The 12,257-nt window shown below is 46.9% G+C and overlaps 1 protein-coding gene across 4 annotated transcripts in view; it reads left to right on the forward strand.

Moving 5' to 3' along the window:
* The first annotated feature begins 1,229 nt into the window (after positions 1-1,229).
* KIF25 (kinesin family member 25) overlaps positions 1,230-12,257 on the forward strand; it is a 67,237-nt gene continuing 56,209 nt past the window's right edge. For 3 of the 4 annotated variants that reach the window (XM_023223571.2, XM_026447750.1, XM_026447751.1), the window contains exon 1: positions 1,230-1,584. In XM_023223571.2, the coding sequence (XP_023079339.2) occupies positions 1,513-1,584 (72 nt within the window). In that variant the 5' untranslated portion in view covers positions 1,230-1,512. The remainder of the gene's footprint in view (positions 1,585-12,257) is intronic. The other variant, XM_023223567.2, reaches the window with a different exon arrangement.

Genomic DNA, 12,257 nt, shown 5'->3' on the forward strand with positions numbered 1-12,257 from the left:
ACCTCTTGGCAGGATTTCCAGTGACTTGGGCAGAACCAATCATTAAAGTGGTAAAGCAGGTTGTGTTCCAGAACTTTGTAATAGGGGGAAGCAAACACCTCAGTTTAGAGCTGGACTCAACTCTGCATACAGCAAGGCAAGTGGAATCGGCAGCCAAGGAGCAGGTTAGGGGTTGGTGGAAAGAGGGTCACTGAGAGGCCACAGCAGGGCTGGAGGGCACTCAGGCTAAACTGACCCATGGGGAGTCTTGCTAAAGTCAGGGCTGGGGAACCCAGCACCACCTGGGGGATGGCAGGGGACACGGAACTGATCAGATGTTTAATGCAGGCGTGGGGGATTCTCATGGTGATGCAGACTTGAGGCTGAGCTGAAAAAGGGCATGGAGAAGCCCAGGGTCTGGTCAGGGAGGGCGTCCTTGCCACTGGTGCCAGGAGAAGCGGGTGTCCATGTTTCTAACCAACATGCGGCATGGTCGCCGGATCATGTCTCATACAGTGTCCTGTCACCTCTGCTGGGCTGTGACCTGGGAAGCTGCGCAAGCCTTTTCGCCACTGTTGTCCTGGCCTGTGTGCATGCCTAGCCAACAGCTGCTGTGTAAATAAGTTTGGAAACCAAGTCAGTGATATGGACGTGATGTATCACAAACACGCTGCAACAAGAGACAAAGCCTCCGTCCGGCACTCCCACCGACTCTCCTGGAGCCTTTGGCCACATTCTGTGACACAGGAGGGGCCCAGAGCAGCTCAGTCCCCTCGAGACCTGACACCAGCCCCTCCAGAGACCGTCAGTTTTTTAGGAGTCACGTGAAAAAAGTAGAAGGAGGCATAATAAATTGTGATATATTTTATTTTGCCTAATATATCCCAACAGCATCATTTCAACATGCAATCTACACACAAAATGCATTCAGATTCTCTACATTCTTTTTCATGTAGAGCCTTCAAAATACAGGGTCTCTCACACCCACAGGACTTCCCCGACTGCTGTGTGCTAGTGCTGGATTGTGAGTGACCAGAGAAGCCACTACATTAAAATATGGGGGCCATTCCCCCCGCAGTGTGTGGGGAGGAGGCGGCAGCGGGGGCCACTCCCCCCGCGGTGTGTGGGGAGGAGGCGGCAGCGGGGGCCACTCCCCCCGCGGTGTGTGGGGAGGAGGAGGCAGCGGGGGCCACTCCTCCCGCAGTGTTTGGGGAGGAGGAAGCAGGAACCTGCTTGCCCCTCCTCTTCCAGGTTCAGGTCCTGCTTCCGGGACTCAGCGCCGCGCCTCTGGGAAGGGCCGGTCCAGGAGCTCCGCAAGTTACAGGTGAACCAGGCGGGGCCGTGGTCCAGCGAGGCCTGGGATTCAGAAGGGATGAAACTTTCCTCAACGCTTGGGCACCGGCCCCTCCCCCGGGTCTTCCTGCTTCATCCCCCTGCCCCTCGCTCCCGCCTCGAGCCACCCTCTCTCGCTCCCCAACGCCCGCACCTGCGCCAGTTACTAGGGGCGGTGAGAGGAGGCCAGAAGCAGAGGCGATGCTGGCGGGGGGCGGGCGGTGGGGAGGCTTCTGGGAGCAGCGGACCCGGCAGCTGCAGAGCCAAGTGCGGGTGAGTCGTGGGGAGGGAGGCGGGACCCCCCTTCAGAGGCTCCACGCTTGAGGCCTGGGAGAATCGGGTGAGCTTGAGGTTTTCACTGGATGGTAGCCAGCTTTGGACGCAGAGGCCGCACGTGATCTGTCCCCTCCCGTCTAGGCTTCCAGGACCTAGGGGTGGTGGACCTGCCCTGCCCTCCCACCACTGACCTCCACCTGAGGCCCTGGACTTCCCTGTGGGACCTCCTCTCCCCCCCCCCCCCGGGACCTCGTCCCCCGAGGGACCTCCCCCCCCCCCCCCCCACCCCCTCCCACCCGGGGCCTCCTCTCCCCTCGGGCCTCCTCCCCACTCCCACCTGGGGCCTCCGCGACGTTTAAAACCATCAGCTGTGTGCTGTGCACGTGCCGGGAGCACCGTAGTTAAGCCGGGACAGGTAAAGCTCTTCTAGTCACTGCCGTCTTGGAGTATACAGTTGAATTCGGGAAGTAGATCAATGAAATAAACACAGAATGATTGTAAAACACAGAACGCTGGGAAGTGGAGGTGCATGGTCTCACACGTGTTTATAATTCAGCCATCGCCTAATCGGAGAAATCGAGGATTTCTGCATCGTGCCTGTGCCCGCTGAGCTGAGCTCTGCTGAGGTGGGGAGCCCTTCTCTGGCTGGAGGCTGAGGGCAGGTGCTCTCGGTGAGAGGCTGCGGCCGGCAGTGCTGTGAGCTGGGCAGGGGTCAGCGCCGACGGCTGGGGCAGCGCAGGAAGCAGCTGCTGCTTGAGACTGAGAGCACAGCAAGGGGCCGAGCTCCCCCTGGTCAGTCGGGACCAGTAAGGCATCTTCTTTCTTGAGGGCACGGAGACACCGTTGAGGGATTGTGAGGAGGGTGCGAAGATGCGATTAAATTCCTATTCTGAAAATGTCACATTGTGGAGGGCACTGGTTCAAACGGAGTAATGGCCATGGAGGGAGAACACTGCCCGGGGACACCCCAGGGTGGCAGGGAGAGGAGCCCCAGAAACCTGAGCAAAACGTGCAAAATGGGGAAAACCACCCATTTTTGTAATGGAAGTTGTGCTAACAGCTGTCAATGAAAAGAGTCAAACTCTGTAAAATATTTGAAGAGATTTATTTGGAGCCAAATATGAGTGACCATGGCCCGTGACACGGCCCTCAGGAGGGCCTGAGAACTTGTGTCCGAGGTAGTCGGGCCAGCTTGGTTTTATACAGTTTAGAGAGGCAGGAGACATCAATCAAATACATTTAAGCAATACATTGGTTCGGCCCAGAAAGGCGGGAAAACTCAAAGGGTAGGGGGAGGGCTTCCAAGCTCTAGGTACATGTAAACATTTTCTGGTTGACAATTGGTTGAGTTTGTCTGAAGACCTGGGATCAACAGAAAGGAAATGTTCAGGTTAAGATAAAAGACAGTGGAGACCAAGGTTCTTTTGAAGTCTCATTATGGCTGCCCTTAAAGTCAATAGGTGACAGGTGTTTCCTATTTAGATTGTTAAAAGGTTCTGACTCTTGAGTTCATCTCTTCAGGATTGGGAGGGCCTGGAAGAAAAAGATCTAACTGTGTTAACAGAGATTCTTTACAGATGTACACGTCCCCCAACAAAGGACAGCTTTGCAGGACCATTTCAAAATATGGCAAAGAAACATACATGCTTTTGGGGTAAAATATTTTGACTTTCTTTCTTGTCTCGTAATATTATGTCCGAGTCAGATTTGGAAAGTAAGTCACAATGTATAGGGCTAAATAAAACCCATCTGATGAGAATTTATGATTTGTAGGGTATGGCTCCCCGGGCCCCTTAGATAGGAATTTGAAGCGCAAGAGTTAAAAAAGAAAAAAGAAAAAAATCAGAGCTTAGTCCTCACAGCATACATCAGATGACAAATATTTATTCAAGAAAGTCTGCTAAAACTCCATAAGAACAGTGATCATCTGTGGATCCCTCCTTCCCCCACTCCAGCTTGTCTTGACAGAGCCCCCCTCTTGGTGGTTGTGTGCGAGGAGACAGGGCTCTCCCCTCAGCTCCCACCCGAGGGTCCCCTTATTTCACCAGGAGGGACAGATGCCAGCATTTCTCACCGCAGCACCCAGTTGAAGAGGCTAAATTCCTGGTGAGCATGGACAGCCCCCTTCCTCCAGCCAGTCCCTACTCATCGGATGCGGTTCTAGCCAAGAACAGTGGGCTAAGAAGGCTGGAATCCAATTGCTCCCCCCAGCTCCACTGTAGGATACAGCTCTGTAAAAAGAAGCAAACTGAGAAGACCAGAGAGCAGGACAGTCCCCAGGGAAGAAAAGGTGGCTCTGAAGCTCTTCCCAAAGGAACTGGCTTTATTGGAAACAGCGAGTTCAAGCTTGAAGGCATGCTCTGAAAAGATTGTTGCTCTTAATTAGGAGCAATGAATTGGTCTGTGAGGGCTGCCAGAACAAAGCACCACAGACTGGGGGCTTAAACAACAGAAATTTCTCCTTCACAGTTCTGAGGCCTAACATCTGAGCTCAAGGCATTGGCAGCTTTGGTTGCCCCCGAGGCCTCTCTCCTTGGCTTGTGGATGGCCACCTTCTCACCGCGTCCTCACGTGGTCTTTCTTCATCGTGTCTCTGTATATGTCCAAATTTCCTCCTCTTGTAAGGACACCAGTCGCATTGGAACACCGCCCACGCCCTCCTCTTATAAGGACACCAGTCATGTTGGAACAAGGCCCACTCCCACCCCCATGGCCTCATTTTCACTTAATCACCTCTTTAAAGATCCTATCTTCAAATAGAATCATATTCTAATATACTGGGAGTTGGGACTTCAACATTTGAATTTGGGGGTAGAGACAAAATTCAGCATATGATCAACAAGCTAATTCATAGCCTTACTAGGTTGCTAGAGAGAACCAAGGTGATGACTAAGAAGAGCCCTCAGCTGGGCATGGTGGCTCACGTCTGTAATCCCAGCACTTTGGGAGGCCAAGGTGGGTGGATCAAAAGGTCAAGAGATTGAGGCCATCCTGGCCAACATGGTGAAACCCCATCTCTACTAAAAATACAAAAATTAGTTGGGCGTGGTGGCATGCACCTATAGTCCCAGCTACTCGGGAGGCCGAGGCAGGAGAATCACTTGAACCCGGGAGGCAGAGGTTGCAGTGAGCTGAGATCACGCCATTGCACTCCAGCCTGGTGACAGAGCAAGATGCCATCTCAAAAAAAAAAAGAAGAGGAAGAGCCCACCTGGGGCTAACACCAACTTCAAAGACAGGCCTCAAAAAACGATCACTGCTCCAGTATAATTGGACCAGACATTGAAGAAATGTATGCCCAGGTCATTACTGAAAATCATAGAGCAATCAGTTGGTAATTAATGGAGCTTAGCAGGTAGATGTGATGCCACATAAGGTAGATAGCTTAACAGAGGGATCAGGGAAAGAGATCGCCAATGTCCCCACCAAAACCCCCACAACCCAGGGTGGCTGCGAGGATGCCCAAGGCTGAGTCCTCCAAGGAGCTACCCTAGAGGCTTCACATTGCAGGGGAAATAAGCTTCATTGAAATAGTCTAACCAAGTGACTCAACAGATAAGCCAAGAACAACAAAACCAAGCTACAGGCAGGGAGGAGAGGAATCAGCATGTAGAGTTTTCATACTATTACCTGAAACATCCAATTTTTCAGTAAAAATAGACATGCAAAGACATTCAAAGAAACAGGAAAATGAGACATGAGGAAAACACAGGAAACAAAAACTGCCTTATGAGGGCCTAGATTTTTTTTTTTTTTTAATTTGACTTTGATTAGCAAGAGGGCCTAGATTTTGAGGAGACAAAGACTTCAAAGCAGCCATTACAGACATGTTCAAAAAACTAAACGACGCTGTGCTCATAGAAGTGAGGGAAACCATGGCAATGTCTCATCAAATAAAAAACAGTGAAGAGATAGACATTATTTTTAATGATAATCCTGGAGCTGAAAATAACTGAAATGGAAAAAAAAAAATTTCTGGCAGGGCTCAGGAGTAGATTTGAACTGAAAAGTCAGCAAACTTTAAGATAGATTGGTAGAAATCATGTTATCTTAAAAACAGAGATAAAAATAGATTTAAAAAATGAATAGAACCTCAGAGAAAGATGTGAAACCTTTAAGTACCCCAGTATGTGCATAATGAAAGCAAAAGAAGGAGAGAAGAGAAAGAAGCAGAAAAATATTCAAAGAAATAATTGCTGTAAACTTCCCAAATTTGCTTAAAAATGTGAATCTGTCAAGTTCAATGAATCCCAAAAGTAGGATAAATACAAAGAGATCCACACTCGCACATGTCATAGTACAAATGTTTGAAGCCAAGATGCAAATCTTGAAAGCAGATTTGTTGTTGTGTACGTGAGAACCCAAAAGGACTAATGGCTGACTTCTCCTCAGCAATGATGGAAGTCAGAGGGCGGTTGATACAGTTTGGCTGTTTCCCCACCCAAATCTCATCTTGGATTCCTATGTGTTGTGGGAGGGACCCGGTGGGAGGTAATTGAATCATGGGAGCAGATATCTTCCCCATGGTGTTCTCGTGATAGTGAATGAGCCTTACGAGATCTGATGGTTTTAAAAGGAGGAGTTTCCCTGCACAAGCTCCTTCTCTGTCTCTCTCTGTCACCATATGAGGTGTGACTTTCCGCTTCTGCCATGGTTGGGAGGCCTCCCCAGCCACATGGAAATGTTAAGTCCAGTAAGCCTCTTTCTTTGGTAATTTGCCCAGTCTTAGGTTTGTCTATATTAGCAGCATGAAAACAGACTCATAAGGCAGTGGAGTGACATGTTCAAAGTGCTGAAAGGAAAGAAAATCTGTCAGTCAAGAGTCTTATATCTGGCAAAACTGTCTTTCAAACATTAAAGCAAAATACAAGCGCTATTAGAAAAACAAATCTGAGAGAAGGTACTGTGAGAAGGAAATCCCTCAGGCTGAAAGCTGGTGAAACCACAAGGAAGCTCAGATCCACAAAGAGTGCCAGTAAAGTAATTACTTAATTATCAAAGATAGTAGACATGTATATTTCTTCATTTTCCTTCTCTTAACTGATTTAAAGAGCAGTTGTATAAGACAGAACGTGTATAACTGTACTGTTGGCTGGCCCTGTAACATGTAGAAATGTAATGTATTTGACAAAAATAACACAAAGGATGTGATGAAAGCAAAGTTTTATTGGAGTCAGGTAATGACACCAGTGACTTGAATCCACAGGACCAAATGAAGAGAAGCAAACATGGTGAATAAAAAGAGAAATAGAACTTGCATAGAAATATACAGGTATTCTCCTTCCTTTCCTCACCTTCTTTAATGAACATAAAATTATGTAAAGTCATAATTATAACAATGTATTGTTGTATTTGTGACATATATACATATAATGTGCATAACTATAATAATATGAAAGAGAGGAGGGAAGAATACACCTAACAACAGGGCTTCTGAACGAGTGAGACGAAAACCGACAGAATGGAAGAGAAATGGGCAATTCAAAAACAGTGATTGCAGACTTCAATACTCTACCTTCAATTATGGATAGACCAACTAGAAAATCAACGAGTAAACAGAAGACTCAAAGAACACGATAAACCGAACAGACCTAACAGACATCTGTGGAACACGCTACCTAACAACAGAACTGAGAATTCTTCTCAAGTGCGCATTGAACATGCTCCAGGATAAACATGCTAGGTCATAGAACAAGCCTGAATCATATATGATTTCTATCCTTTAAGTAGAACAAGCCTGAATCATACGATTTCTATCCTTTAATATATTCAGGCTTGTTCTGTGACCCAGCATGTTTATCCTGGAGCATGTTCAGAATAGAGTTAAATTTGAAATTGATGGCAAAAATAAATTTGGGAAACTCACAAATATGTGGAAATTAAACAAGACACTCTTAAATAACCAATGTGTCAAAGAAGAAACCACAAGGAAATAAGGAAGTACTTTGAGATAAACGAAAATGAAGACATCACAGTACAGAAACTTATGGGATGAAGCTAAAGGAAGGCTTCGATGGAAATGTATAGATGTAAAAGCCTATATTTTAAAAGGAGACAGATCTCATGTCAACAACCTGCTCTTCTACCTGAAGACACTGGACAAAGGAGAGCAAACTAGACTCAAACAAGTAGAAGGAAGCAAACAAAAGAGATTAGAGCAGAAGCAAATGAAATACAGAATAGAAAAACTACAGAGAAAATCAACACGAATAATTGGCTCTTTGAAAATATCAATAAAATTGATGAACCTTTAGCTTGACTGACTAAACAGGGTCTCAAATTGCTAAAATCAAGGATAAAAAAGGGGAGGCCAAGGTGGGAGATTAGGAACCAGCCTGGGTGACATGGTGAAACCCCATCTCTATATAAAAAATAATAATAAAAAAGGGAATATTATCTTACAGAAGTATAAAGGGTTATAAGAAAATACTATGAACATTGCCAACCAATTAGATGAAACGGTCAAATTTCTATAAAAACACAAACTACCAAAACCGATTAAAGAAGAAATAGAAAATCTGAATTGAACTATAATGAGTAGAGAGATATTAGTAACCAAAAACCTCCACAAAGAAAAGTTCAGATCCAGATGGCATCATTGAATTCTACCCAACACTTAAAGAATAATTAGCACCAGTCCTTCACAAACTTTCAAAATCTAGAAGAGGAGAGAACATGTCCCATTCCATGAGGCCATATTACCCTGAAGCCAGAGCCACAGAAAGATATCATGAGCAAAGAAAACTACAGAGCAGTATCTCTTATAAATAGAGGTGTGGAAACCCTCAACAATAGATGAGTAAGCAGAATCCAGCCATATATAAAGAGAATTATACATCAGGACCAAGCGGGACTCACTCCAGGAATGCAAGGCAGGTTCAGCATTCAAAAATCAGTTAAGGTAATAGACCGTATCAACAAAATAAAGGACAGAACTGCTGTGATTATCTTCATAGACCCAGAAGAAACATTTGACACAATTTAACACCTCTTCATAATAAAAACACTCAATCAAATAAGAATGGAAGGGAAATTCCCCAACTTGATAAAAGGCATCTGTGAGAGAACTACAGCTAATGTTGCTGAAAGACCGAACGCCTCTCGCCAGAGACTAGGAGCAAGATAGACACATCCACTTTCAACATGTTTGGTCCACATTGTCCTGGAAGCATGAGTCAAGCCGTTGGGCAGGGAAATCAAAAGGAAATGGCATCTACATCAGAAAAGAAGAGGGAAGATGATCTCGTAGACAGAAAATTCTAGGAAATCCACTGAAAAGGGGCCAGGCACAGTGGCTCATGCCTGTAATCCTAGCATTTTAAGAGGCAGAGGTGGGTGGATCGCTTGAGGTCAGGAGTTCCAGACCAACCTGTCCAACATGGTGAAACCCTGTCTCTACAAAAATACAAAAATTAGCTGGGCATGATGGCAGATGCCTGTAACCCCAGCTACTCAGGAGGCTGAGGCGGGAGAATCACCTGAACCCAGGAGGCGGAGGTTGCAGTGAGCCAAGATTGCGCCATTACACTCCAGCCTGGGTGACAGAGCGAGACTCTGTCTCAAAAAAAAAAAAAAAAAGAAATCCACTGAAAGAAAACTCATTCGCAGTAAATAAATTCAGCAAGGTTGAAGAATATAAGGTCAATATACAAAAAGCAAATGTATATTGTAGGAATGAACAACTGAAAATGAAACTAAGAAAACAATTCCATCCAGACATGGTGGCTCATGCCTGTAATCCTAGCATTCTGGGAGGCTGAGACAGGAGGATTGCTTGAGGCCAAGAGTTCAAGACCAATCTGGCCAGCATATCAAGACCCTGTCTCTATTGAAAAAAAAAAAAAAGGCTGGGCACAGTGACTCATGCCTGTAATCCCAGCACTTTGGGAGGCCGAGGCTGGTGCATCACCTGAGGTCAGGATTTCGAGATCAACCTGGCCAACATGGCGAAACCCCATTTCTACTAAAAATACAAAAAATTAGCTGGGCATGGTGGCGGATGCCTGTAGTCCCAGCTACTTGAAAGGCTGAGGCAGGAGAATCGCTTGAACCTGGGAGGCAGAGCTTACAGTGGACCGAGATCATGCCATTGCACTCCAGCCTGGGCAACAGAGTGAGACTCTGTCAAAAAAAAAAACAAAGAGAAAGGAAAGAAGGAAGGAAGGAAGGAAAGGAAGGAGGGAGGGAGGGAGGGAAGGAAGGAACAATTTCACTTACAATAGCATCAAAAATATCAAAACATTTCAGAATGCCTTTAACCAAAGAAGTACAAGGTATAAGACTTAACAAGACTTTTACACTGAAAATGATGTTCACCATTATTAGCCACCAGGGAAAGACAAATAAAACCACAGCATGACACCACTGCTTGCCCACAAAGAGGACTATAATAAAAGATAACAGGTGTTGGAGAGGAGGTGGAGAAACCAGGATCCTCATGCAGTTGTGGGAATGTAAAAATAATGCTGCTCTTACTGGATGGAACGTCTTGACTGTGAATTGTCCGGGTTCTTGGTGTGTTGAACAAAGAATTGAACAAAATGCACAAAAAAAGCAACAAAAGAAAGAAGCAACAAAAGAAAAAAGCAACAAAAGCACAGATGTATTGAAAGTGCAGATTGACTGAAGTGAAAGTGCACTCCACAGAGTAGGAGGCAGGCTCAAGCAAGCGGCTCAAGAACCCCAGTAGCAATGTTCTGTAGGGCTTTTCTGAGGCGAAAAGAATTTGTAACACCTCTGGGTGCCCTTTAGAGGCCTGTGACCAATGAGAGGCTGAAGCGGAGATGTGGCCCATGGTCAATCCGAGGCTGACATGCAAACTTGTCTCTCTTGTTATCACCGGAGGGAGACTGTGGCCTGTGTGCTGCCCAGTCCTGCCTGGAACTGGCTGCACCTGCTGTTCTTTTGCTTATACCTTCGCCCTTGGTTACTCTAATTCCGTATTCTCCTGCCTCACAGCTGCTTTGGAAGACAGTCTGGCAGTTCCTCAAAATGCTAGGTATATGCGCCCAAGAGAAGTAAAAACATTTCCCCACAAAGCTTATACAGGAATGTCCTGGCAGCACTACTCTTAATAACCAAAAGGAAGAGAAAACCTCAACGTCCATCAACTGATGAATGAATAACAAAATGTTACACATCCAGATGATGGAATATACTATTTGGTAATAAAAAGGAATGCAATTCTGATATTGCTACACATGGCTGAGCCCTGAAAACCTTATGCTGAGTGGAAGCCAGATACAAAGGACCACATGTTGTGTGATTCCATTTACATGAACTGTCCAGAATCGGCAAATACAGAGACAGAAAATAGATCAGTGGTTTCCTGGCACTGGGGGTAGGAAGTAGTTAGGAGTAATGTCTAAGGGTTTCTTTTGAGGAAGATGAAAATATTCTGAAACCAATTCTGGTGAGTGTTGTACTCAATGTACACTAAGGTTCACTGAATTGTGCACGTGAGTAAATTGTCTGGTGTGTGATTTGTACCTCGGTCAGGCTATGGAAACGTTTTCAATGTCAGAAAGAAGAAGCTGGTGGAGAGTGGTGGTGTCTGCTCCTGCAGTTGTCCATGAAGGGAGGGTGCCCTCTTGGAATTAAGTGGACTGGAGAGGAAATATTCCAGAGATTTCTTTTTAAGAGGTTAAATGGACTGCATATAGCAATGGATAGCATAGATCAGGGGTCCCCAGCCTCCATGCCATGGACTGATACTGGTCCGTGTCCTGTTAGGAACCGGGTGCGCAGCAGGAGGTGAGCAGGGGTCCATGAGCATTCCTGCCTGAGCTCTGCCTCCTGCCAAATGAGCAGCGACATGAGAGTGCCAGAGGAGCACGGACCCTTTTGTAAACTGCACGTGTGTGCTCCTTGTGAGAATCTAATGCCTGATGACCTGAGGTGGAACAGTTTCATCCCAAAGCCATCCTACCCCCAGCCTGTAGACAAACTGTCTTCCATGAAACCAGTCCCCGGTGGCAAAAAGGTTGGGGACTGCAGGTGTAGATGACTCCCAAGGCCTCAGGTCATATCACCAGTCCCAAAGAGTTTGGAGTTACAAGATTGTCCTAAAATCATCACAGCTGGTTGTGGGCGTGTCAGCAGGCATGGGGGAGAAGGAGTCCCCAGCAGAGGACTGAACTCCCAGTAGGAGGGCCTGCACCTGAACCTGCTTCCTAAGAAACTGCTGGTTGTCTTTGCAGGAAATTCTCCAGTTGCTGGCTCTCTCTGTGTTCACTATTGACAGGTGATATGTCACAGCCCTACGTCAGACCCTCCAGTGCCCTCCCATCTATGTGGGATCAAACCCAGTCTTCCACCTGACTTGCACACACCCTGGCCATGCCCCAGCCTCCTTCCCACCTCAGCCTCCCTCACCCACTCACCGGCCTCCCAGGCCTCTGCCCCATCCTCAACACGTCACACTCATTCCCACCTCAAGGCCTTCACACTGGCTGCTTCTGTGCCCCAGTGTTTCTGTGACAGTCCTCAGCCCTTCCAGCCAGCCTCTCTGAGCCCCCTTCTGACAAGGGGTGGGAGGGTCCAAGCCCCCGGGTTCGGCTGCCACTGCTGCTCAGGGGCCACACTGGAGGCTGGAGAGGTGGTGGATGTGGGCGTGGTCAGGGACCACACTGGAGGCTGGAGAGGTGGTGGATGTGGGCGTGGTCAGGGGC

This window comes from Piliocolobus tephrosceles, chromosome 5 (genome assembly GCF_002776525.5).
Source record: "Piliocolobus tephrosceles isolate RC106 chromosome 5, ASM277652v3, whole genome shotgun sequence".
Lineage (NCBI taxonomy): Eukaryota > Metazoa > Chordata > Mammalia > Primates > Cercopithecidae > Piliocolobus > Piliocolobus tephrosceles.